Source organism: Ranitomeya variabilis, chromosome 7, assembly GCF_051348905.1.
Source record: "Ranitomeya variabilis isolate aRanVar5 chromosome 7, aRanVar5.hap1, whole genome shotgun sequence".
NCBI lineage: Eukaryota > Metazoa > Chordata > Amphibia > Anura > Dendrobatidae > Ranitomeya > Ranitomeya variabilis.
This window is the reverse complement of record NC_135238.1, coordinates 216,502,402-216,529,763: the sequence shown is the minus strand read 5'-3', so window position 1 is coordinate 216,529,763 and position 27,362 is coordinate 216,502,402. Positions and strand designations below refer to the sequence as shown.

Genomic DNA, 27,362 nt, shown 5'->3' with positions numbered 1-27,362 from the left:
AGACTAGTGAATCTACTATAAGAAGTTGTGGCCACTGAAAATTGCAAGACTTCTTATTTATTTATTTTTTTCTGCATGGTACTGTATGTAAAGTTATAGAAAGCTCTAAAAACAAACAAACAATAAAGTTTAATGCTTTAAAAAAAATTAGATAGCAGTAACATTGACATAGTGATTTGTGTTTAGTATTTTCTTGTGGAATTGTTAATGTTCCTCCTGGCAGCTTCAGAGATATTTTGTACAGTGTGTGGTTTTCTATGGTGTTTATGAGTCAGCCGTAGTGTACTGTAATTGCTCTCACTGCGTGAATTTATTCAATAATTAATCTTAATGCTCCTGAGCTTTGCCACCCTCGTCCTTCTTCGTGGAGGGTTTTTTTTGTTGTTTTTCCTGTTTTACAAGCTTCTCTGAATGCTTACTAGCTGCTTCTCATTGTGGGGTTGTATTGTGTTTGCTTTCAGGGCAGACTGTTCTACACGTACATGGTGTATATAGAATTCTGAAAATAATATAACCTTGGAGAGGCAGGTTCAACAGTGTGTGAGAAAAACTCAGAGCAGAGATAAGGAGCCCAGAGATGTGTGTGCTATCGGAGCAGATCCTTATTTGCACAGCTCTCTGGTTGTAGATACTTTTCACCTCTACTCTTTTTTTATTCAGATTTACTTTATCGTCTGTAGTTCCATGTTCAGATCACATCTGAGCCCTCATCCCTAACTCAATCTGACATTTCCAGCTTGAATCCCGAAAAATATGATTCATACATACCCAAAGTGTAGCCAAGACGGACACCACCAAAAAAAGAGGCCAAATTGGGTCCTAAGTTGTATATTTTGGACTCCATTTGTCTAATTGAAATCTATGGCTTTGTCGAGGGCACATCTGAATCCTGTTTTCTTGGGGTTCAGTCAGAAGCCACCCCACAGTCAGGAAGGTGGTCTGACGCCAGTTTTACTCAACCATTTTTAGATGCTACTAATATACAAGTCCATGACCTAATCACTGCCCACTTTGACTTTTGTAACATCTATATGGACTTGATCTTCCAATGAATAGACGGTTCCTGCATCTACTGTACAGAATCTAAGTTTCTCAGCCAATACTGTCATGAATCCCAATGGCTAGGGATAGCACAGGACAAGCAAGGTACAAATATATAACGGACGAGCTCTAGGGTGATGGAACCTGGGCTGACCGCTGCCCTACGCCTGACAAACGCAACTAGAGATAGCCAGGGAGCGTGCCTACGTTGGTTCTAGACGCCACGCACCAGCCTAAGAGCTAACTAGTACTGCAGAGAAAATAAAGACCTCACTTGCCTCCAGAGGAACGAACCCCAAAAGGTATAGTTGCCCCCCACATATATTGACGGTGAAATGAGAGGAAGGCACACACATAGAGATGATATATATAGGTTTAGCAAATAGAGGCCCGCTGTAAACTAGAAAGCAGAACGATACAAAAGGGGTCTGAGCGGTCAGCAAAAAACCCTAATCAAAAAACCATCCTGAGATTACAAGAACCCATGTGCCAACTCATGGCACATGGGGAGAACCTCAGTCCACTAGAGCTACCAGCTAGCATAGAGACATAATAAGCAAGCTGGACAAAAAACCAAACAACTGAAAATCAGCACTTAGCTTATCCTGAAAGATCTGGGAGCAGGTAGGCAGGAACAAAACAGAGCACATCTGAATACATTGATAGCCGGCAAGGAAATGACAGAAAGGCCAGGTAAAATAGGAAACACCCAGCCTCTGATGGACAGGTGGAAACCAAAGGCCACAACCCACCAAAGTCACCCAGTACCAGCAGTAACCACCAGAGGGAGCCCACAAACAGAATCCACAACAGTACCCCCCCTTGAGGAGGGGTCACCGAACCCTCACGAGAACCCCCAGGGCGATCAGGGTGAGCTCTATGGAAGGCGCGGACCAAATCAGTCACATGAACATCGGAGGCGACCACCCAGGAATTATCCTCCTGACCATAACCCTTCCACTTAACCAAATACTGGAGTTTGCGTCTGGAAACACGAGAATCCAAGATCTTCTCAACAACATACTCCAATTCTCCCTCCACCAGCACCGGAGCAGGAGGCTCAACCGAAGGAACAACGGGCACCTCATACCTCCGCAACAACGACCGATGGAACACATTATGAATAGCAAACGATGCTGGGAGATCCAAACGAAAAGATACAGGGTTAAGAATCTCCGAGATCCTATAAGGACTGATGAACCGAGGCTTGAACTTAGGAGAAGAGACCTTCATAGGGACAAAACGAGAAGACAACCACACCAAATCCCCAACAAGAAGTCGGGGACCCACGCGGCGACGGCGATTAGCAAACTGCTGAGTCTTCTCCTGAGATAACTTCAAATTGTCCACCACCTGATTCCAAATTTGATGTAGCCTGTCCACCACCACGTCCACTCCAGGACAATCCGAAGACTCCACCTGACCAGAGGAAAAACGAGGATGAAACCCCGAATTACAAAAAAAAGGAGAGACCAACGTGGCAGAACTAGCCCGATTATTAAGAGCAAATTCGTCCAGTGGCAAAAAAGCAACCCAGTCATCTTGGTCAGCAGAAACAAAACACCTCAAATAAGTTTCCAAGGTCTGATTAGTTCGCTCCGTCTGGCCATTCGTCTGAGGATGGAATGCAGACGAGAAAGACAAATCAATGCCCATCTTGGCACAAAATGTCCGCCAAAATCTAGACACAAACTGGGATCCCCTGTCAGAAACGATATTCTCCGGAATCCCATCATAATATCCTTAATGGCCTCAGAAAGACCATTTCTGAAGTTTGCAGCCAGGGCGCACTCATTCCACTGAGTAAGCACCGACCATTTCCGAAATTTTTGACAATATATTTCCGCTTCATCATGCCCCTGAGAGAGGGCTAACAAAGCCTTTTCAGCCTGAATCTCCAGGTTGGGTTCCTCATAGAGCAATCCCAATGCCAGAAAAAACGCATCCACACTGAGCAATGCAGGATCCCCTGGTGCCAATGCAAATGCCCAATTCTGAGGGTCGCCCCGCAGGAAAGATATTACAATCCTGACCTGTTGAGCAGGGTCTCCAGAGGAGCGAGATTTTAAAGAAAGAAACAATTTACAATTGTTCCTGAAATTCAGGAAGGTAGATCTATCTCCAGAGAAGAACTCTGGAATAGGAATTCTAGGTTCAGACATGGGAGTGTGAACAACAAAATCCTGTATGTTTTGAACTTTTGCCGCGAGATTACTCAGGCTGGAAGCCAAACTCTGGACATCCATGTTAAACAGCTAAGATCAGAGCCATTCAAGGGTTAAGAGGAGGTAAGAAGCAGCTAGACAGCAATTAAGGGCTAGGCAGCAAAACTCTGAAGGGAAAAAAAAAAAAAAATTTCCCTTAAACACTTCTTATTCTCCTGCTTCAGCCCAAACAATTAACACTTTGTGGGCCGGCTATACTGTCATGAATCCCAATGGCTAGGGATAGCACAGGACAAGCAAGGTACAAATATATAACGGACGAGCTCTAGGGTGATGGAACCTGGGCTGACCGCTGCCCTACGCCTGACAAACGCAACTAGAGATAGCCAGGGAGCGTGCCTACGTTGGTTCTAGACGCCACGCACCAGCCTAAGAGCTAACTAGTACTGCAGAGAAAATAAAGACCTCACTTGCCTCCAGAGGAACGAACCCCAAAAGGTATAGTTGCCCCCCACATGTATTGACGGTGAAATGAGAGGAAGGCACACACATAGAGATGATATATATAGGTTTAGCAAATAGAGGCCCGCTGTAAACTAGAAAGCAGAACGATACAAAAGGGGTCTGAGCGGTCAGCAAAAAACCCTAATCAAAAAACCATCCTGAGATTACAAGAACCCATGTGCCAACTCATGGCACGTGGGGAGAACCTCAGTCCACTAGAGCTACCAGCTAGCATAGAGACATAATAAGCAAGCTGGACAAAAAAACAAACAACTGAAAATCAGCACTTAGCTTATCCTGAAAGATCTGGGAGCAGGTAGGCAGGAACAAAACAGAGCACATCTGAATACATTGATAGCCGGCAAGGAAATGACAGAAAGGCCAGGTAAAATAGGAAACACCCAGCCTCTGATGGACAGGTGGAAACCAAAGGCCGCAACCCACCAAAGTCACCCAGTACCAGCAGTAACCACCAGAGGGAGCCCACAAACAGAATCCACAACACAATACAATTCTTTGCCTAATCCTTCAGTTTGGGCAACGTACCAGCAACGGGATACCTGATGAAACACATACACGCCATACTTTGTTATACATCCCGTCGAAAGCCCCATTCATTTCATGTCCTTTGCCAAGTTTTGGAAGAGATTGTGCAAGGGGTCCTAGAATGTGAATTTTCAAAGTGCACTTCTGAAAACATTTTCACAATCCATCACTTTTTAAAAGTCACTCTGTTTCCACATCACAATTGCACACCCCGATGGATACCACGACTCCGTCTTGTGATAGATCACCTTGGTACGACACACATGAAAACTTTCAGGATTGATTATTTCCAAGAGGTTTTGGTAGGCTTCAGCAGCACCAAAGGGGCAGTCCTGGATCTTTTAGATTTAGTTCGGGAACTTTTAGATTTTTTAGTTGGTGGCTGCAAGTTTGCAGTTAAAGCTCCCAAATGCTAGAAGCGATTTATAGGGGTCATATTGACTGTTAGAAGCCAAAAGAGTGACCTCAAATTAGGGCATTACCATCTGGTCAAGCATAGGTATAAGTGATGGTAGCGCTCACCTGATGGTGGGTCCAGGTACAACACCTATAAAAGCGTGGAAAGCCACTGCTGCTGCCCCGTGGTTGGAGGAAATGGTTCTTCCAGATGTATACTGGCAACATTGAAGGTGTCACGTTTAGGTGGGCTGCTCAAAGCTGTCACACTTGGTTTTTATACCTTCAGAAATTGAGAAATGCGTTGGTCCGATGCAGAAACGCATTGGTATTGATAAAAACCAATTTCATTTCCGCAACGCAGCCCACCTAAATGTGATCATTTCCATTTTTGCCTGATGCCATTGTATGGCATTCATTAAATGTATTTGTAACGAGTGTTTCATGATGTTTCCATTCAATGGATGTCACAATAACTGATAGGTGATGAAGCCATACAGTGCCGTCCGTCATCCATTGCAGATATGTAATGAAAGCTCATGAACAACTGATGGATTATGTCTAGAACCGATGTCTTAATAATCTATAGATGACAGATGCAAGTGTGCCTCCATCATAGCTCCTATTTACCACAAGGGTTCACATATCATTGGGGCAACCTGTGCAGCCATACAGGGGCCCAAGAGGTAAGGTGGCTCATTGCTACCTCCAAAGCAAGTGGAATTGTGCATTGTAATAAGCTATGAAACTGCAAAGGGCCCAAAGTGTAGAGGGATCATCCTTATTCTCATTTGCACAAGAAAAGACGAGAAGCAATGGAATGAAACTGAAAGGGAGAAGATACAGATTAGATATTATAAACCTTTTTGACAGTGAGGGTGATCAATGAGTGGAACAGGCGGCCACAAGAGGTGGTGAGTTCTTCTTCAATGGAAGTCTTCAAACAGAGGCTGCACATACAGTACATCTGTCTGAGATGGTTTTGTGAATCCTGCATTGAGCAGGGGGTTGGACACGATGGCCCTGGAGGTTCCTTCCAGCTCTGATATTCTATGACTCCTATGATGTTCTTTCACAAGGGCTCTTTTTGGTCTGTATCCACCAATGGTTTAACATATACGCTGGGAACGTTTCTCCTTCTTTATCATACCTTTCCATGCACATCTGCAAACTTTTGGGCAGCACAGTGGCTCAGTGGATAGCACTGCAGCCTTGCAGCGCTGGAGTCCTGGGTTCTAATCCCACCTTGGACAACATCTGCAAGGAGTTTGTATGTTCTCCCTGTGTTTGCGTGGGTTTTCTCCGGGTTCTCTGGTTTCCTCCCACATTCCAAAGACATACTGATAAGGAATTTAGATTGTGAGCCCCATCGGGGACAGCGATGATAATGTGTGCAAACTGTAAAGCGCTGCGGAAAATGTTATCGCTAAATAAAGATTATTGTTATTTTGTGCCCATCACATGATACCATTTAAAAAAATCCACAAACTACAAAAAGAAAAAAAAACTACCATCTGATCATTCCTTTTTGTTCTATGTAGAGAAATGTCTTTTCAAGCTTTAATGTCACCCCAGCTTTTCATTTTGAAATAAGCCCTTCTGCAACATTCGGATTGATTAATAAAGACCCCTTCCCTGGATAAACTATGGTGTGGCACACACAGCCTTACAACTTCAACCTGTATAGGAAGTTTTGGGACCTTAGCAACTTGTCTGTCTCTGAAGACTCAGGTCCGAACTAAATTGGCACTGAAATAAGGGCAGAGATGGGATAAGGTTTGGCATTACTCCATTTTGGTTTGTACTAACATTGGCAGAAATAGACTTTTGTAAAATAATTGTTCTTTAGAGAACGTATAATACATTGCTGTCTTAACAAATTCATACAAAAATATGAAAAGTATTCACTGATGATACTTTTTGAACTGGGACCTGGGCCATCATCATTTGCAGCCAAGGCATAAGGGGGCTAGCAAGTCTACGGCCGTCTGGGCAATTATATGCTATGCTTGTCAAACCAAAGGGTCATCCAAGGGTTGATCTATTCCTGTAGCTGGTGTTTAGAAGACCTTTCTAGTTGGTAAAGTGAGAGATCCATAGCCCTCTTCCAAACATCATACCCCACAGACTTTTAGTTTGGATAATTCAATGATGACTTCTGACAACTGTACTAAAACTAAATTCATGTGCAAATCCCCGGGATTTCTGTAAATGAGTCCCAACACCAAATCGTAAACTTAACAGAATGCAGGGGGGAAGTAATCTGAAAGAGGATGTGAGCTAACTGGAGGTCGGCAGGACCATAGAAAGGCCAAGCCACCATGTCATGTCACGCCAAACGGCAAACCTCTCCATCACTCCCTTGGCACTGACCTCCCTCTTGGTTGCCCTAGCCACACTCCACACTCAGTTTCGTATAGGCTCGCTGGAGGATCCTTTTCTGGTCTTTTGGGAGGGAGGAAAGAGAATATTTAGTGGCCAAGTCTCCCATCCCCAAAGGGGCCCCTTTGTGAGACCCTACAAGGTATCAGGTGTGGAGGGATGGTTACTTGCTGGGCCAACTGTCTTATAAACAAACAAAAGCTACAATGATAATGCCAATTCTGTATAATCGGTACAATTTCCAAGCATTGGTGACATCATGGTTACACGACCAAAGTGGATTGTGTGCCCCAATACCACCCTCATTGCATTGTGGCCCAGAGATGCCAAAAGGTTGAACGCTTCTGCTACATGGTCTGAAACTCTTTGTCTTGGTTAGAAACTGGTTGAATGTGTTCGTTCACCCCAACCCCTCCACCACGACCAAACTAGTAACACCCAGATGTCAATTTATTAATGAAGTTTTAGGTGGAATAACACAAGAATGGCACAACACCAGAGGAATAAGAAAAGATGCTTCAGAATTGTTAGGTTCTATGGAATACCATTGTATGTCATAGGGGCTATCTGGTCCTAAAAGGGTATGTGGAAATTAAATTAAAACAAGACATCCGCTTTAAAATGTGTAAATCCATGTTTAAAAATTACTCTTATTATATTTGTATATATGTATAGTTACAGATTATTTTCCAAGGCCACTTGTCACCAGTGTGGCTAAGAAGCCCCTATATTTATTAGACTAAACAGGGTTATACCTGCCAATATCAGGAAGATCGGCCAACAGTCTAATGTGTATGGGGGCTTTCCAACTCGCCCCAATAGTTGAAATTCAGAAGGATCTGGCATATCAGATTTCCCATGGCCAATCCTTTTGTTCTCCCAGGAGATAACCGCTGGCAGACATGTTGGCAGATTCTCTTGAGAAGAACATAGAAGAACTTGGCTGAGATTACTGTTTGTTTTCATCAGGAGACAGTAGAGACGGTCGTTGGTTGGTTCAGTTGAAGGAGATCTAATGTGTATGGTGGCCCAAAGGGACGAAGGTTATCACCGATCCATAGAATAGGCAATATCCTACCAGTTACGTGGTCAAGACTGCCGGAGACAGTTGAGTACAACACACGACTTCTTTGGTAATCACATTGCCCAGATCTAAGGAACAGTGGAGGTCCCAGAGGTTGGACTACCACTTATCAGAAAATGTTCACCTGTCCTGTGTATAGATGATAACTTTGACAATACGTCTGCTTTGGTTCTTCATTTCCCCACCAAAATATGGGGGATAGAGGTTCTCTACGGCAATGTTTTCTACAAATAAAATGCTCTGGAAAAAGTCAGACAACATCAAAGAAATGTCCGTGCCAATGACAGCAACGTAAACACAATGTGCATATAATAGAGGTCCGGTCTGTGCTGAGATAGTGTGCGGTCACCGGCACATGGAAGCTGAAGAATTCACGTGAAAACTGTTGCTTCAGATACAATGAGGCGAAACGTAACCCACCTGTTATCTAAAAGGAACATTGTAAAACAGCATTGGAAGAATGAAACATCAGAGCTGAGAACAGAGCCCTAATTCTTTACCAGTCCTGAAATGGATCATTTAGTTACCTAATTCCCAAAGTCTTTGTTGTCTTTATCCGAAGCCTTTAATCCTGCATATGACATGCTTGATATGGTTTATATACCCCATGAAAATACATGTAGGTCTGATATTTTTCTTTTCATATTATTTTGATCTCTTTCATCTTTTTTTGGTTTGCTTTTATTATTTCTCTATTAGCTATTCTTTTCTTTCAGGCATTCTAGACTTTTTTAAACTTTTTAATATACACCTGCCTTAATTTCTCTTCTGTTTACTGTCTATTGGTTTTGTGAGGTGTAATTTCAGGTCCGAATCATTATAGTTAAGAGATCCGCTGTCTGTTCCTACATCACCATCAGCATTTAGGTTGTGAAACATGACTCTATAAAATAGCCTTAATTTGGGTTAAAAGTTTGAGCCAAATCTTGGGGCAGAGTGAAGCTTCTTTAGGAAGATGGCGGATCAGAGCAAAGGGGCTAGGCAAATGGGTGGTCAAAATGAGGTCCAAGGTCAGGCAGCAATAGATAAACAGAGCACAAGAATACAAGGCAAACCACTGAACAAATGCTACATCTGGCAGAGATCTGACTGATAGCTTAGCTGCGTAGCTGGATAGTCACTAAAGGTACCGTTACACTAAACGACTTACCAACAATCACGACCAGCGATACGACCTGGCCGTGATCGTTGGTAAGTCGTTGTGTGGTCGCTGGGGAGCTGTCACACAGACAGCTCTCTCCAGCAACCAACGATCAGGGGAACGACTTCGGCATCGTTGAAACTGTCTTCAACGATGCCGAAGTCCCCCTGCAGCACCCGGGTAACCAGGGTAAACATCGGGTTACTAAGTGCAGGGCCGCGCTTAGTAACCCGATATTTACCCTGGTCACCATTGTAAAAGTTAAAAAAACACTACATACTCACATTCCGATGTCTGTCACGTCCCCCGCCGTCAGCTTCCCGCACTGACTGTGTCAGCGCCGGCCGTAAAGCAGAGCACAGCAGTCCACAGTCAGTGGACGCCGGGGAACATGACAGACATCGAAATGTGAGTATGTAGTGTTTTTTAACTTTTACAATGGTAACCAGGGTAAATATCGGGTTACTAAGCGCGGTCCTGCACTTAGTAACCCGATGTTTACCCTGGTTACAAGTGAACACATCACTGGATCGGCGTCACACACATGCCGATCCAGCGATGACAGCGGGTGATCAGCGACCAAATAAAGGTCCTGATCATTACCTACGATCAATGATCTCCCAGCAGGGGCCTGATCGTTGGACGCTGTCACACTATAACGAGATCGTTAGCGGGATCGTTGCTACATCACAAAAAGCGTGACGTTGCAACGATATCGTTAACTATATTGTTATGTGTGAAGGTACCTTAAGATCAGCCCTTAGAACAGGGAACACCTGGAGGAAGCTCAGCACCTTCCAGTCTAAGATTGGACAGCGGAGCTATCAATCTAAATACTGACAGCTTAGCATACCCCTGCACTAGATTGGACGAATAAGCTGTCAGTCACTGCGTTCAAGACACACTGAGCAAAGGAATTGTGACACTGTTGTTTTTAGGGTTTTTTTGTGGCATTTATCTGGACTTTTAGTGTGGATTTTTTGGGGGTTAGTATCTTTTGGCATACTCTAAGTCTATAAGTTATATATGCTGTTTTCCCACTGGCTGCTTAAAAAAAAGAAATTAATCATACAAATGTAATAAATATATAATTAATAAAAAAACAAAATTAAAAAAAAATCAATGAAAGACATATTTCGGATTGAGAGTCCTCGGTGGTTGATACCTTCTAATGGCTAACTGAAAGGATGGTAACCAATTGTAGCTTTCGAGAATACTCAGGTCTCTTCATCAGGCGTAGACTAATACAAAACCTCAAGAATGACCTATGATTGAGTGAAAAACATATTAAATTTATGGAATTTTACTGGCCAAACAATGCAAAACAAGTGTGGAGTAGGCCTTAAAGGATTTATCCCCATCTCTTAACATTTATGGTATATCCACAGAATATGCCATAAATGTCTGATAGTTGCAGTCTCCAGATGTTGGATCTATCTATAAAATGAGGCTCTATTTTGCTTTGCCGCAGATATGCTGTTCTCTCCATTTATTTCTAAACCAGTTGCAAAAAATTCACTATCAACTAATTTTTTTTTTTAATAGTATTCTAGACCCCCCAGGGCATCCCTCATTACCTGTACTGCCTTGTCATACATGCTAAAGTCACTTGATACAACCACAGCAGACAATCACAGCACACCGGGGAACTGTTGTGTGCTGTAATTGGCTGCCATAATCCCCTTATACATCTACAATTAAATCAAAATAGAAGCCTGACCGGTGCGGAACCTATGTGGCAAGTAGGTCAGGGTTTGGCGCTAGATAAAACCATTACATTCATATTCTTTTATATAATATACTATGTACAGTTACATGTGATGTGTGTGTAAAGTATGTATATAAATATGTGTGTGTGTATATATATATATACAGTACAGACCAAAAGTTTGGACACACCTTCTCATTTAAAGATTTTTCTGTATTTTCATGACTATGAAAATTGTACATTCACACGGAAGGCATCAAAACTATGAATTAACACATGTGGAATTATATACTTAACAAAAAATTGTGAAACAACTGAAATTATGTCTTATACTCTAGGTTCTTCAAACTAGCCGCCTTTTGCTTTGATGACTGCTTTGCACACTCTTGGCATTCTCTTGATGAGCTTCAAGAGGTAGTCACCGGGAATGGTTTTCACTTCACAGGTGTGCCCTGTCAGGTTTAATAAGTGGGATTTCTTGTCTTATAAATGGGGTTGGGACCATCAGTTGTGTTGAGCAGAAGTCTCGTGGATACACAGCTGATAGTCCTACTGAATAGACTGTTTGACTTTGTTTTATGGCAAAAAAAAAGCAGCTAAGTAAAGAAAAACGAGTGGCCACCTTTACTTTAAGAAATGAAGGTTAGTCAGTCCAAAAAATTGGGAAAACTTTGAAAGTGTCCCCAAGTGCAGTGGCAAAAACCATCAAGCGCTACAAAGAAACTGGCTCACATGAGGACCGCCCCAGGAAAGGAAGACCAAGAGTCACCTCTGCTTCTGAGGATAAGTTTATCCGAGTCACCAGCCTCAGAAATCGCAGGTTAACAGCAGCTCAGATTAGAGACCAGGTCAATGCCACACAAAGTGCTAGCAGCAGACACATCTCTACAACAACTGTTAAGAGGAGACTTTGTGCAGCAGGCCTTCATGGTAAAATACCTGCTAGGAAACCATTGCAATGGACAGGCAACAAGCAGAAGCAACGTGTTTGGGCTAAAGAACACAAGGAATGGACATTAGACCAGTGGAAATCTGTGCTTGGGTCTGATGAGTCCAAACTTGAGATCTTTGGTTACAACCACCGTGTCTTTGTGCGAAGCAGAAAAGGTGACCGGATGGACTCTACATGCCTGGTTCCCACCGTGAAGCATGGAGGAGGAGGTGTAATGGTGTGGGGGTGTTTGCTGGTGACACTGTCGGGGATTTATTCAAAATTGAAGGCATACTGAACCAGCATGGCTACCACAGCATCTTGCAGCGGCATGCTATTCTATCCGGTTTGCGTTTAGTTGGACCATCATTTATTTTTCAACAGGACAATGACCCCAAACACACCTCCAGGCTGTGTAAGGGCTATTTGACCAAGAAGGAGAGTGATGGGGTGCTACGTCTGATGACCTGACCTCCACAATCACCAGACCTGAACCCAATCGAGATTGTTGGAAGACCATTCCCGGTGACTACCTCTTGAAGCTCATCAAGAGAATGCCAAGAGTGTGCAAAGCAGTCATCAAAGCAAAAGGTGGCTATTATGAAGAACCTAGAATATAAGACATAATTTCAGTCGTTTCACACTTTTTTACTAAGTATATAATTCCACATGTGTTAATTCATAGTTTTGATGCCTTCAGTGTGAATTTACAATTTTCATAGTCATGAAAATACAGAAAAATCTTTAAATGAGAAGGTGTGTCCAAACTTTTAGTCTGTACTGTATATATATATATACCGGTGTGTGTGTGTGTATATATATATATATATATATATATATATATATATATATTTATATATCTCAGATCGCACACATACACACATCTGTCGCTTCATGCTGTACATCTGATTGTATTCCGTAAATTGATTTTTAATTTTTTGGTACTCTAGCACAGCTAATTATAGCCGAATTTCCTGGTGACTCATTGTATACCCGCCCCCGTGCCACGTACAGGTGCAGATGTGTCAGTGTATACACCTGAGCCAAGTTACAACCTTATCAGCCTCAGTGTATGACGTCCCGATGACCTGGGAGAAATGACGCATCTAATCGCACCTTGTGCAAGGGAACTCCTGCTGTATATATAAGATTAACAAAGGGCTGATATCTGCTTCTTCCATTATAGGATTCCCGGTAGTTACTGGTTTTCAGAATGCAGTTATCCTCTGTTTTCTAAAAATTTGTTGTTGTTGTTTTTTATCCATATGTGTAACATAGACAGACGTTGTAGTTCCCTTTTTATGCCCTTATCTTTAAGTGTTAATTTTCTTACTAAAAGCAAAATTGGGCAACTTTCTATACAGTCTTCATAAAAAAAACCTTTACCATTTTGCTGCTGTAGAGTGTCTACTTTATTAGCTGAATGCTTTTGCAGAAGCAGTAACAATCCCGTCCGAGCTCCTGCTCAGTTGTGATGGTTCTCTCTCCCCTCTTCATCCCTTCTGTAACAGAGGTAGCAGCAGGTAAGGGGAGGTGGTTGTATACAGATCTCAGGAGTTGAAGGGCAAGGAAGCATGCACAGGGACAGAGAGGGTGGAGAAAATGTCTACAGATAGGGAGGAAAGTACACGAGCAGAAAATAAGCGGAGGATAGAAGCTGTGCAGACATGAGCCAATGGAGACAGCAGCACCCTGGATACTCACAGAGCTCACATCCAGCCTACTTTACTTTGAGGGACACTCCCTCAAGAGAAATATTTGAAACTTGGATCGGTCTGTAAACCGCGTTTTAGAATTTCTTAAAAGTATAACATATGAACTTTACAGAGGTGGAGTCTTTCCCTCTCCGAGTACGGGCGTTGAGTCCCTTGACCTCATCTCAAGTCAGGAGACCCTCGGCCGGTCCGAACGTCTTGGGTTATACACAGACATGAATGTCGGACGCGTGAAACCAGACTAAGGCATCCACCGTAGCGGGCTGCTTGCACATGGAAGTATGGGAACAGTCATGCAGATCGCCTGCCGTAACCTATACATAAATGTCTGTAGTATTTATAAAACGCTAGTGACTGTAATGGAGTTTCCACGTGATCGTTGCAGGTGCTCCAATCAGTTGGTCCACGATGATCTTCCCAACACCAGTATCATCATGTGTTTTGTGGACGAGGTGTGGTCCGCCCTCCTCCGCTCAGTATTTAGTGTCCTCAACCGATCCCCTGCTCATCTAGTCAAAGAGGTCATCCTCGTAGACGACTTCAGCACCAAAGGTCAGTGTCTTACAAGGTCATAGTAAAGATATTCTACGTCATCTCATGTGCAAAGGAGTCAAAATACAGCAGATACATCTGATTCATCAGCCTGACGATTTTCATGTTTTTGTCGTCCTTTGTTTTCTTCAGCCTACCTCAAAGACGAGCTCGATGATTTCATGAAGAAGTTTCCCAAAGTTCGGATACTTCATCTAAAGGAAAGACATGGGCTAATTCGAGCCAGACTTGCCGGTGCAAATATTGCCACAGGTAATAACACTTTGAAGGGTTTATATCCATGGAGATTATAAGGTTCCCAGTGCCGTAAACACCAGTGATTGGCTAAGATCTGTATCATCCAGTGTTCAATTTCCCCACAGCGCCACCACAGGTGAACTGAAGCATTACACTAATGAAAATAAATGAGCTGTCTCTGTAATTGTAATTACTGGACGTGTTAGTTCCTCCGGAGTGCGAGAGGATCTTGCAGCCAATGTTTGCTCTGGCCAATAGATGATGATTCTTGACGTCTTTTCAACATAGGGCATAATAATACCTAGCATACCAGGAGCAGGTGTACAAAGGGAGTACAGGAGCTGAGCTAGGTCCATACCGGTCAGGTGCCAGGGTGAAGGAGAGAATGGCTAATGAAATCAATTATTAACCTTACATAACCTAGCTCACATGTAGTGTGGCAAGATGGCGTCTGAATCCTGGAACAACGCCCTGGAAGGAATTCTTGGAATGTGAAGTAGATACACTGAAGACTCGATCATATATGGAGCAGACCTAACATGGACCAGATCACCCCCACACTGCCAGTTTTATACAGCCAGCACCTACCTCTATGCTTTTGTCCATCCCAGTACTCCCAATGGTACTCCAATGAAGCCCAGCCTGTGCCATGGTGATGCAGCATGTTACTTGGATTCCCTAGAAAGTCTAAGAAATAAACCAAAAATTAATTAAAAACTATTTAAAATATAATAAACATTTAAATCACCCACTTTTCCCAATGAAAAAATAAATTAGAAAATAAAAATAATTGGGGGTCATTGTCCTATCGTAACAGTCCTGTCTATCAATATATAACATTTGTTAATCTAATGCCAAAATTGCTATTTTTCAATGCATCCAATTATACACTTGACTGAGAGAGCGGTACAGCATGTCCGTGATTGTCAGGATCCAGTGAAGGATTCTATGTGTCTCCATGGTTACAGACTACAAACAAACCATTTGTAGTCTGGTTCTGCAATCATGTACCACACATGTCTGAGATGGTGCAACCCCATTATAAGTAGGAAATTAAAGCCTATGGCTCCTATTTTTCAGATCTATCTAAAAATTAGACAAAAATTGGCAAAAGGTCTTCATGTAATATTTTCTATCTGCAGCATAAATTTGCAGTTGATGCAAATTTACAAGACTAAATACAGTTTCTTCTGTAAACGAATTGCGATGTATTTGTAAAATTCTGAGGCTTCACGGAGGCTCATTATGGGATCCAATATTTCATTTATTTTGTGCGTAACCGTAAACTTGAATGTCTCATCCCACATATGGAATAAACCAGTGCAGCTGCAATTTTTTTCACTGGTAAATTCGGCCGGTGAAAAAAAAAAAGAAAAACACTCATCTGCACTGCTGCGTTCAATAACATTTGCCAAAAAGATGTGAACTCGGCCTGACCTTGAGAATCAATTTCCTTCTTCTTTTTTTTTTTATACTAACTAAAGAACGTCATCAAAATAGAATCCAAGAAACAATGGCGGAATTGCTATTTATTTTTATAATTATTATTATTTCACCCAACTTAGAATTTTTCCCCTTGTTTTTTTCACCACTTTTTATGGTAAACTAATTGGTGTCATTCAAGACTAAAACTCGACCCTCCGAAAACCAATCCTTCCTCAGCTCTGCTGGTTATAAGTCATGACTTTTATGGTAGGAAAAAAACAGAAAGCCCAAAAGTGACAAATCGCCCGGTCATGAAGTCGTTAAAGAACATGGTGAACGTTCCCTTTTTGTCTTTTAGGAGACGTCTTGACGTTCTTGGACTCGCACGTTGAGTGCAATGTTGGGTGGCTGGAACCTCTCCTGGAACAAGTGCGGATAAACAGAAAGAAAGTGGCGTGTCCGGTGATTGAAGTCATTAACGATAAGGACATGAGGTAGAGTTCCCCTGTGTGCAGAGAGAGCAATAATCCAAGTGACACTTTATGGCGAATTTTTTGGAATATTATTTTACATTATTTTAGGCGCCACTCTCCTATAGACAATGAACAATTTACATTTTTATGATCATACCCTGACATAGGCTTTGTAGAATACAATGTAACTTGTCCAAGACATTCATACCTCGGAAACCACTATGGGGTCTTTGGAGAAATGGGAAACAGCTCTGATTTGTCCCATCTAGTGATGAACGAACGTGCGCCAATAAGATGTTATATGAGCATGCTCGGGTGTTAGATGAGGGACTTTGACGTGGCCCCAAAAAAATATGTTTGAGACCCCGTGGCTGCATGTTTTGCAGCTGTTCAACATTGCTGGTTGGGTGTGTGGACTTTTGCTTTGGTGGAGATGTGTCCATGCAGACCGCAAGGTGCCATTGTATTTGGACCAGATGTTACAGAGGTCAATGATGGCGGCCATAGTTCATAAATAAATGTAATTTTACTGACCAATAACTTTTGAGGAATCATGAACCTTTATTCTCACCACTTCTCCCCCAGCTACATGACCGTGGACAACTTCCAGAGAGGTATTTTCACTTGGCCGATGAACTTTGGCTGGAAGCCCATCCCTACAGACGTCCTCCAGAAAAACAAGATAACGGAGATGGATCCAATAAGGTGAACACTTCTCTACTCTGGGCCGTTATCGGGGCCTTTTCATGAAGTTAATGACTCTGGATGATGGCAATCCAAAGCTGCTTTCGGTGGAAAAGTTCATCAGAGATGTCGTACCTTTTCATTCTCCAATGCTGAGCCTTTAAAGGGTTTTCTAGCCCTGAATTTTTTATTATTATTATTTTTATTATTATTATCATTATTATTGTTTTTACTATTATTTAAAAAAAAAAAAAAACATGACGCATGGACTAAAAAAAATAACAAAATCTGCACTTACCAAACCGTCACAGTTCTTTTCTAGCGCTGCCTTGGGTCACCTGCCGGTATCCATTATTCAGAGATCAGTTTTGTAAATCCTGTTTCTGCCATATGGACATGTGACTATTGCAACCAATCTCTGGTCGGGCTGCAACAGTCCTTAAAGGGGTATTCTCATCTCCCAAGATCCTATCCCATTATGTAGTAGGTGTAATAATAATAATGTTAGCAAATACCTCCAATTATGAATGTAGTACAGTTCTTCTGATTCACTATGTCCCTTACCCCATGTGCAGTAGCTTAGGTATCTATGGTTAAGATGACCACTCATATAGTGACAGTTAGTTGTCAGTGGTCGTAACCATGGATATCTAACCTACTGCACTGCCCGACATGGGGAAACAACATAGTGAATCAGAAGAACTATACTACCTTTCCAGCTGGAGGTAATTTGCTAATATTATTATTACACCTACTACATTTTGGGATAGGAATACCCCTTTAAGCCAGTGACTAACTGCAGCCGTCATATGCCCAACCTGACCAGTAGGGGAACTGTGCTGGTTCCTTTTAGACTATACTGGATGCTTAAAAAAAATAGAAGTGCCCCTTTAATGTATAGACAAAGGGGATGCTCACCTCTGATTACTTTTTTTATGAAATGCATGCATTTTAGGCGCAATCATTTAACAAAATAGCTTTTGTTTTTTAGATGCCCAGTTATGGCTGGAGGGTTATTTTCCATCGATAGGAAATATTTCTACGAACTCGGTACCTATGACCCCGGCCTGGATGTTTGGGGAGGAGAAAACATGGAAATATCATTTAAGGTACTTTTAAATATTAAGAACTATTTTTATGAACCACCTGTAGCATGTGATACAACCCGGCAGAGATTTTCATATGTCCATGTTTTAGGAGGTTTTCTATGAAGGGATCTTCCAAGACGCTTGCAAAAGTTTTCTTTAAGAAATAAACTTTTTTTTTTTTGTTTGTAGAAGTTTGATTTTTTTTTTTTTCCCCTGAAAGAGGTTTTTAAAAATACCTGGTAAAAAAAAAGTGCATGTCACTTCTTGGAAGTGGATCCTGATGGAATCGGCTCCAAACTAGGCATTAATTAAATGGCTGCAAAAAAAAGCTTCTGTAGAAAAACTCCAAAATTTCATGAAAAAAAAAAAACATTTCAGGAAGAGAAAATTTTACTCCTCCAAAAACTCCACCCCCCAAAAGGACCCTTTTCCTAAAGTATTTTCTGTTTTGAAACTTTTAAAAGTTGACAAGTTTTTTAAAAAAAAACTCTGTGTGAGTAGAGGCTTGTAGGGCATCCATTCCGATATCTTTACGAGCCGTGTCTTCAGCAGGGTAGAGGATGAGGACATCCCTTCATTTGTAGCTTTGGCTTCTCCTGTATTTTAGGTTTGGATGTGTGGTGGAGAAATTGAGATCATCCCTTGCTCCAGAGTCGGCCACATCTTCAGGAACGACAACCCGTACTCGTTCCCTAAGGACCGGGTGAAAACTGTGGAGAGGAACCTGGCCCGTGTGGCAGAAGTCTGGCTGGACGACTATAAGGAGCTCTTCTATGGTCATGGGTATCACCTCCTGCGAGAACGGGTGAACATCGGTGACCTGACGGAGCAAAAGGAGCTGAGGAAGAGACTACAGTGCAAGAGCTTCAAATGGTACATAGACAACGTCTACCCAGACCTGGACGCCCCTCTGGTCAGGGCTGAAGGACCGGTAAGTGCTGCTGTGTTATAATGTTACTTTTTGTATTGTTTTCCATGGCTATTAAAAGCAATAGACTGATTCAGACCCTATTTGCTTGTGAAGTATTTTCTCAGCATGCTCTAACCTAGGCAAGGATCATTGTGAATGGAGGGGGAGGAGGTGAGCTGTGACACCAGCTATTGTGAATGGTGGATTCTGTTGTCTACTGTAGATAGATGGGTTACATTTCACCGTAATGTTGTCTGTGAAGGTAATGAGAATGTTGAAAACTCGTCTGTAAGTAACAGGAAATGTGTTCAGTATAAAAATTGCAAGATTTTTTTTTTCATTTAATATAAATGGTGATATGGAAAGTTGGAGAAAAAAGACCCTATATAAAAAAATATTTAAAATACATACGGTACTTATTCTAAAAACTTGCTTTAAACAATAACCCATATTCTGATGACACATTTCCTTTTAATGCAGAATTACCAAACTGTTCAGAAATTACTGGTGGGAAAAAAAACGTGGAGACAATAAATGTACAAAACTGGTACAAGGCAACTGGCGCACCCCAGTATCCTAGTGTTGTCTAAACATTTTGAGGGATATGCTAAACCTTTTGTGACAGCATCACTTTAAATTTAGCTCTAAAAACAACTTCCACAGGACTTTTATTATCATATGAGTTATATTATATGCATTTTGCTGATATTATGAGAATGTTAATAGTTCGGGATTTACCTGCTCTTATTTGTCAGATCATTTGGATTCTTCTTTAATTATAAAATATATGAAAAAAAAGCAAGTTGTGTGTGTAATGTATATAATGGCCACTAGGGGGCACAAGAGTACGATCACATTAATAAATAATGTAAATATTTGCAGAACTTTTTTCTTATTACTTTCGCCATGATTTAAAGGATAAATGAAAGCTATAAATTAAAACGCACAAACAGTTTTGCAATGTTTGACCATGCGACACATTATGTCTCACGTGAAGCCTGCCTAAACGGTTCAGGTCCGTACAGGTTATTGAAAAATCAATCATGTAAGTCAATAGCAAAAATGCAATTCTGATGCATTATTTTTTTTTTTTGTAACTTTTAACAAATTAAATTAAAGGTGATTAACTTCCATCTTTGTATTTTAGTTAAGAAACATTGCACTGGACAAGTGCCTGTCCTTGGAAAACTCTACTGTGGTCCTTGAATCATGTGATGCCAGTAAGCAGGTTTGTGATTTATGTGGTTTTATATTAGATGTGTATATTAAAAAAAAACAACATATTTTCATACAACTTCAGGTAGTCAATCCCTGTTTTAGGGCGCAGTCAGACAGATGTATAAATCGGGCTGAGATCGGACCCAATGGTCGGCGACTCTCCCGACCCAAGCATGATGTCTTCATGTATTTCAATGCTGCTGGCGGGATAGCCGCCGGCCAGTCCGAGCACTGCGGTCCGATCTCACTCTCATTTATATGACTGTCTGAAGTCCATAGTATGTGGGCTCAAGTCTAACGCTTCCTACTTGTTCCTAGAGTGAAATTATGGGGAAAAAATAGGGACTCCGGTAAAGCGTGCAGGTCCGTGGTACCTGGCGGCTAGATGATAGGCTCGTCATATGACGTCGCGCCAGCCATGGCTAATCAACAGCTGCGCTGGGGACGCCGGAAGGCAAGCGATTCACTGCCACCAGCTGCCATTGACGTGTATCGAGTATTGATCCGCTCATCTCCCATATAACCCATACAACTTGTGCAGCTAACATTTCTTGAAAAGTGACCCCACGACTGAGGTCCTGCTTGAAGAAGACTTGTTACCACTCCTGACATGTTTGTGACCTTCATAAAATACCAATTCTGCATCATCCTCTCTTCAACCTTTAAAATGTGTTATTACTGCTAGAAATGTATCAATAAATGGATATTGGATGTGTCCCTTCACAGTCTATGGGGTAACGTCTCTCCTTGCGGAGAGTGACATGTCTGTGTAAGGAGACTAATAGGCCATGCATTGCTCCTCTGGGAAATTAAATATGCAAGTTGCCTCTTCAGAGAGGAGAAGGCAAACCAGAATCTCAATTTTCAGACAGCTCTTTCGTGATGTTGTCCCTCTTCAGTGCAAAACATGAGATCTTATTTGGCTGGGGTCTAAGGGGTAACGTCTCTCCTTGTAGAGAGTGACATGCCATTGTAAGGAGACTTCTAGGCCATGCAATATTCCTCTGGGAAGTTATGCAAGTTGCCTCTTCAGAGAGGAATAGAACGACTCTCATCATTAATTGGACTGTTTCACAGTATGCTGAGACAAACCCCCAACTGGTAACACCCAGTTGTCTTATTAAAGAGTGCAGCAGCCATTGTGTGAGCCGAGATGTATGAAAACGTTGAATATGTGAACTACCAACTACATTCCTGCTCGTTAGACTACACTTATAAAATGAAGGTACTTAGTGCACAAACTCACCAATTCATGAGATTCCAACAACCACGACAAGGCGTCCTCTCTAGAGGGACCCTAACCTAAAGTCCAGGCAGTTAAAGGGCAGGTAGGATCCAACAGACTTGAGCCTCACACACGTCCAGTTTTCTCATACGTGTGCTATCTGAAGAACTGATCGGATCAGAGTGTGATCAAAATAATCGGTCCGTCATAGCGGCAATGTTCACATATTCAACGTTTGCGTGTTTCCTGGGCTCTTTGGTATGACGGTATCCTGCCATAGCTGCTGACTTCTCGGAGATTTTTTAAAATTGATTTCTGACTCATTTTAAAATATTTTGTTATTTATTAAAGCGAAAATATTAGATTTGATAGTGTTGTGGGCGGTAGGAGACCTCCGTGTCCTCACGTCGCGGGTCTTGGCAGGACACAATGTATCACTGTTATCTGGCGGGTTCCTTTTGTTATTGGGTGTTTCTCTTACCGTTTGGACAACGAGTGTCTTCCTATTCTCACCGCAGAACCAGCAGTTTAACTTCACCTGGTTACGGCTGATCAGACAGAAGGATCTGTGCATTTCACACGGTGACATCAAGAACATAGTGACTGTGGTACAATGTGACAACCTGGACGCTAGCCACCGCTGGTTACACAGGCTCATCGCCTCGTTACAGCCCGTGCTGGTGAGTAACCGATGGGTCACCGGGGTGAGGGATATTTACCTTGTGTGTGACCTTGTGAGCAGATCCTGTGCCAGGGAACCAGCCCTGCTTCACCCTGTGCCCATATCAGCCTGACACAAGCGTCATTAAGATAAAGAAGGCAAACACATGCCCACGTTTTCCTGATATATAAGAGTGCGGTCACACGTGGTCCACGTGTCCATCAGTATCATCAGGTTTTCACAACAGTCAGTGTTTGGGAGAAATCCTGCAATCTGCGTCCAGCAATATCACTGTGCCCAAAACATCCACATAGACAATGGATGGATGGAATCTATGTAGAGAAAAGTATGTGCCCCTCCACTTTACACCTACAGCTTTCCTGACCTCCCATTCTACAGTACAGACCAAAAGTTTGGACACACCTTCTCATTTAAAGATTTTTCTGTATTTTCATGACTGTGAAAATTGTACATTCACACTGAAGGCGTCAAAACTATGAATTAACACATGTGGAATTATATACTTAACAAAAAAAGTGAAACAACTGAAATTATGTGTTATATTCTAGGTTCTTCAAAGTAGCCACCTTTTGCTTTGATGACAGCTTTGCACACTCTTGGCATTTTCTTGATGAGCTTCAAGAGGTAGTCACCGGGAATGGTTTTCCAACAATCTTGAAGGAGTTCCCAGAGATGCTTAGCACTTGTTGGCCCTTTTGTTTTCACTCTGCGGTGCAGCTCACCCCAAACCATCTCGATTGGGTTCAGGTCTGGTGACTGTGGAGGCCAGGTCATCTGACGTAGCACCCCATCACTCTCCTTCTTGTTCAAATAGCCCTTACACAGCCTGGAGGTGTGTTTGGGGTCATTGTCCTGTTGAAAAATAAATGATTGTCCATCTAAACGCAAACCGGATGGAATAGCATGCCGCTGCAAGATGCTGTGGTAGCCATGCTGGTTCAGTATTCCTTCAATTTGAAATAAATCCCCAACAGTGTCACCAGCAAAGCACCCACACACCATCACACCTCCTCCTCCATGCTTCACGGTGGGAACCAGGCATGTAGAGTCCATCCGTTCACCTTTTCTGCGTCGCACAAAGACACGGTGGTTGGAACCAAAGATCTCAAATTTGGACTCATCAGACCAAAGCACAGATTTCCACTGGTCTAATGTCCATTCCTTGTGTTCTTTAGCCCAAACAAGTCACTTCTGCTTGTTGCCTGTCCTTAGCAGTGGTTTCCTAGCAGCTATTTTGCCATGAAGGCCTGCTGCACAAAGTCTCCTCTTAACAGTTGTTGTAGAGATGTGTCTGCTGCTAGAACACTGTGTGGCATTGACCTGGTCTCTAATCTGAGCTGCTGTTAACCTGCGATTTATGAGGCTGGTGACTCGGATAAACTTATCCTCAGAAGCAGAGGTGACTCTTGGTCTTCCTTTCCTGGGGCGGTTCTCATGTCAGCCAGTTTCTTTGTAGCGCTTGATGGTTTTTGCAACTGCACTTGGGGACACTTTCAAAGTTTTCCCAATTTTTCGGACTGACTGACCTTCATTTCTTAAAGTAATGATGGCCACTCGTTTTTCTTTACTTGGCTGCTTTTTTCTTGCCATAATACAAATTCTAACATCCTATTCAGTAGGACTATCAGCTGTGTATCCACCAGACTTCTGCACAACACAACTGATGGTCCCAACCACATTTATAAAGCAAGAAATCCCACTTATTAAACCTGACAGGGCACACCTGTGAAGTGAAAACCATTCCCGGTGACTACCTCTTGAAGCTCATCAAGAGAATGCCAAGAGTGTGCAAAGCAGTCATCAAAGCAAAAGGTGGCTACTTTGAAGAACCTAGAATATAAGACATATTTTCAGTTGTTTCACACTTTTTTGTTAAGTATATAATTCCACATGTGTTAATTCATAGTTTTGATGCTTTCAGTGTGAATTTACAGTTTTCATACTCATGAAAATACAGAAAAATCTTTAAATGAGAAGGTGTGTCCAAACTTTTGGTCTGTACTGTATATCCCTGGGCAACACTATGGAGTCGGCTTCTTTGCAGATATAATGGCTAACGTTCTACTGGGAAGACGTTCTACAAGATTTTCGAGGCGTCTGTGGAAATTCCTCCAGGTCAGATCGTGATGTTGGCGAGAGGCCGGGCGCACAATGTCCGCACTATTTAATCCCTAAAGTGTTGGATGAGGTTGAGGTCCGGGTCATGTTCTTCCCACCAAGCTCCACCAACCATGTCTGTATGGAGCTTGTGCATTGGGCACAGTCATGGGGAACAGAAAAGGGTCTTCCCCAACCTGTTCTCATAAACTGGAAACGATAATTGTCCACGTCTTGTGCTGAACCTTAAAGATTTCCATCACTGGAACTAAGAAGCTTGGGTCGACCTCTGAAAAACAACCCCATAGTATTGTACCTCCTCTGCCATCTGTACAGCAGGCACAATGCAGTCAGGCGGGTAACGTCCTCCTGGAATCACCAAATCCATACTCCTCCTTCAGACGCAGATAGAGAAGTGTGAGCCATCACTGCACAGAACACATCTCCTCCAGAGTCCCATGGCAGCTTTATACCACTGCATCCGACGCTCGGCATTGTGCTTGGTGATGTACGGCTGCATACAACTGCTCGGCCTTGAAGCTACCAGGGGGCTGAGGGTTTGTGCTGATGTTAATACCAGAGGAAGTCTGAACTCTGCAGTTATGGAGTCAGCAGAGCGGTGGTGACTTTTCTGCCCTCTGCTCCTCAGCACTCGGCCTCCCACTCTATAACATTATGGGGTCTCCACTTTGTGGCTGAGTTGCTGCGGTTCCTTCCACTTCTCAGTAATATAATTCACAGGTGATGGGGGAATATAAGAAATGCAAAAGCTAAGGGGCCGCGCAGAGGTCCTCATGTCGGTCTTGAGCTTCAGGTTGTTGAATACTAATATCGCTCCTTGTTTCTGGTCTTTTGCTTCACACGTTTTGCTGATTCTTGACTTTGTGATTTTCTTTTACAGGCGGATCATTTAGTTGTAGAAAACTCGAAGCATCCAATGTGCCTGGAGGTTGATCCCTCTCACGTGAAGCTCCAAATCAGCGCGTGCAGCCCATTAAATCGCCTCCAGAAGTGGACATTCCAGACCTACTTTGCTCCATAAAGCAGAAATTCGCAGTTTTGTGGTAACGCTGAGCGAAGCAGATGGACAATAGTGTTACATACGACTTGGTATTTTGTTTTTGTTATGTTTTTTACAATAGGTAGAAATTGGATCTACCTTTAGGACTTTGGAAAGACTTCTATTTAAGTTTCCCTAAAAATTGGAAAAAAACTTACCAAAAAAGTTGGTTAGATAAAGGTTCCGGGATTTCTACTGATTCTGTTTTTTATGCTACAGGGGGCAGTGTTGTTACAAAGGGGCTTTATGGGGGTTGATTCTGATATGTTTTGGTATCAAACTCCAAATTATTTATTTATCTGTGATTAATTTTGTTTTTAGGTGACCGGAAATCCAAATTCTAATGATACTTAGTGGGATATTCAACAGAGTCCCAAACAAAGAAAAATGGCGTCTGGCCAGGAGGTCTCCTGGTGGGAGTTGTGCACTCGGGGATATGATTAATAATATTTGACTTTACGCGTTAATAAAACCAATTGTTTCTAGGAATAAATTATTGAAATCTGCATTAAATGTGGGGGGGGGGTGTTTCTTCTGCCGGACCTTTGGAGCCTGTAATTATCCCCATTACACCTGGGGATCCTCAGATTCTCAGATCGGCCAATCCCACCCTAATTCTGACACCCCCTTTAATATTAGTAGATATGTAGCATGGAACCAATACTGGTGCAGGTAATATGGGGGCTCACAAGTAAGAAACTTTTCTTAAAAGGACGTTTATTTTTAATTTTTTTCTTCTTTCCGTGTGTTTTAGCTATATATTTATATCATCAATACATCTATTCTTACCTGGGAATGGCACCAACCCATTTTGCTGCATTTTATTTATTTTCTTTTTTTTTAAGAATCTGTTATTTTTTTTATGTAAATATGTTTCAGTTATTGCAATTATTTAATGATATTTAATGCAGGATCTATTCAGACAATATCCTGTTCATCCAGATTTGAAACTTAAGGCTGTGTTCACACGCTGCATTTTTTAATGTAAATTCAAAGCTGCTTTTTACACTTTCAGCAAAAGCTGACGTTTCAGAAATCTCATGCACATGCTTGGTTTTTTGGGGTTTTTTTTTTTCTGACTGAATTGCAGCATGTCAGCTCTTTCAGCATTTTTTTCACCCATAGAAAGCAATGAGAATAGGAAGAAACTCTAAAAAAAAAAAAAAAAAAAAAGTTTTTTCAGCGTTTTTCGCGAATAAAACTAACTTTATTAAACGTACCTTAAACAAAGCACACATGTAATTCCTCACCCAAAAAACACTGAGTAAACGCCCCAAAACGTGTGTTTTGAACACTGCGTTTTTACTGCCAAAAGAGTAGGTTTTAACTGCAGAAAAAAAAGCAGTAAGAACAATTCATGTAAACATAGTCTAAGAGTCCTTCAAATGGTTTAAAAAAAATAATATAGGATAGTGTTAACTATGTGAAGAATGTTAATTATTGCCCTTGGGGTTTATAGAAACACTTGCAAAAAAAAGTTGTGTAGTCGATGTCGACCAATAACTACTACTACCAGCACGTAAGGAAACAGCGCCACCTGCTGGTTATGCCCAATTATGCATACTGCAACTCTACCTTTCATTACATACGAAAACTTCCTCTATAAATTTTGTAGTTTGCCCTGCATAACTGATTTTTAGAGTTTTTAAAGGGTTTATCCACATTCAAACATTCAAAGCAACTTTTTATTTTAGCTTTTAAGAATTATATACCAGTTCTCGATTTTTCTGTATCTATAATATGTAGATGTGGCATCGTTGTCTTTAGCGCTGTGTATGATCAGGCCCATTTTATCATTGGCTGCAAGAAATGAATACGTCCTGCATTAAGTATTATTTGCTCATATTGGTCTTGGTCACACTGATATTCCTAATAGCTATGACTTCAAGGGTTATTCCCACGTTCATACATGTATATTGGCGGATAGCACATGCAAAAATTAGCACTTTTGCAATTTACTGTTTATTAAAATTTTCTCCCGTTCTTGAGATATTAACACTTTTTTTTCTTTTCTCTTGTTTACAGCTTGTTATCTTGAAGACCGATCACCATTGCTCCAGCTTTCGATATAAAGGAGCTTCTAAGCACAGCAGCGGAG

At 41.9% G+C, this 27,362-nt stretch overlaps 1 protein-coding gene across 1 annotated transcript in view; it reads left to right on the top strand.

Annotated features, from left to right (window-relative positions):
- Positions 1 to 26,415, top strand: part of GALNT5 (polypeptide N-acetylgalactosaminyltransferase 5) — a 42,218-nt gene extending 15,803 nt beyond the window's left edge. Inside the window, exons 2-10 of the mRNA XM_077272928.1 lie at positions 13,999 to 14,165; positions 14,298 to 14,417; positions 16,186 to 16,321; positions 16,886 to 17,005; positions 17,976 to 18,093; positions 18,680 to 19,003; positions 20,130 to 20,210; positions 21,944 to 22,105; positions 25,106 to 26,415. Of these exons, the coding sequence (XP_077129043.1) occupies positions 13,999 to 14,165; positions 14,298 to 14,417; positions 16,186 to 16,321; positions 16,886 to 17,005; positions 17,976 to 18,093; positions 18,680 to 19,003; positions 20,130 to 20,210; positions 21,944 to 22,105; positions 25,106 to 25,246 (1,369 nt within the window). The 3' untranslated portion in view covers positions 25,247 to 26,415. The remainder of the gene's footprint in view (positions 1 to 13,998; positions 14,166 to 14,297; positions 14,418 to 16,185; positions 16,322 to 16,885; positions 17,006 to 17,975; positions 18,094 to 18,679; positions 19,004 to 20,129; positions 20,211 to 21,943; positions 22,106 to 25,105) is intronic.
- Positions 26,416 to 27,362: the final 947 nt, after the last annotated feature.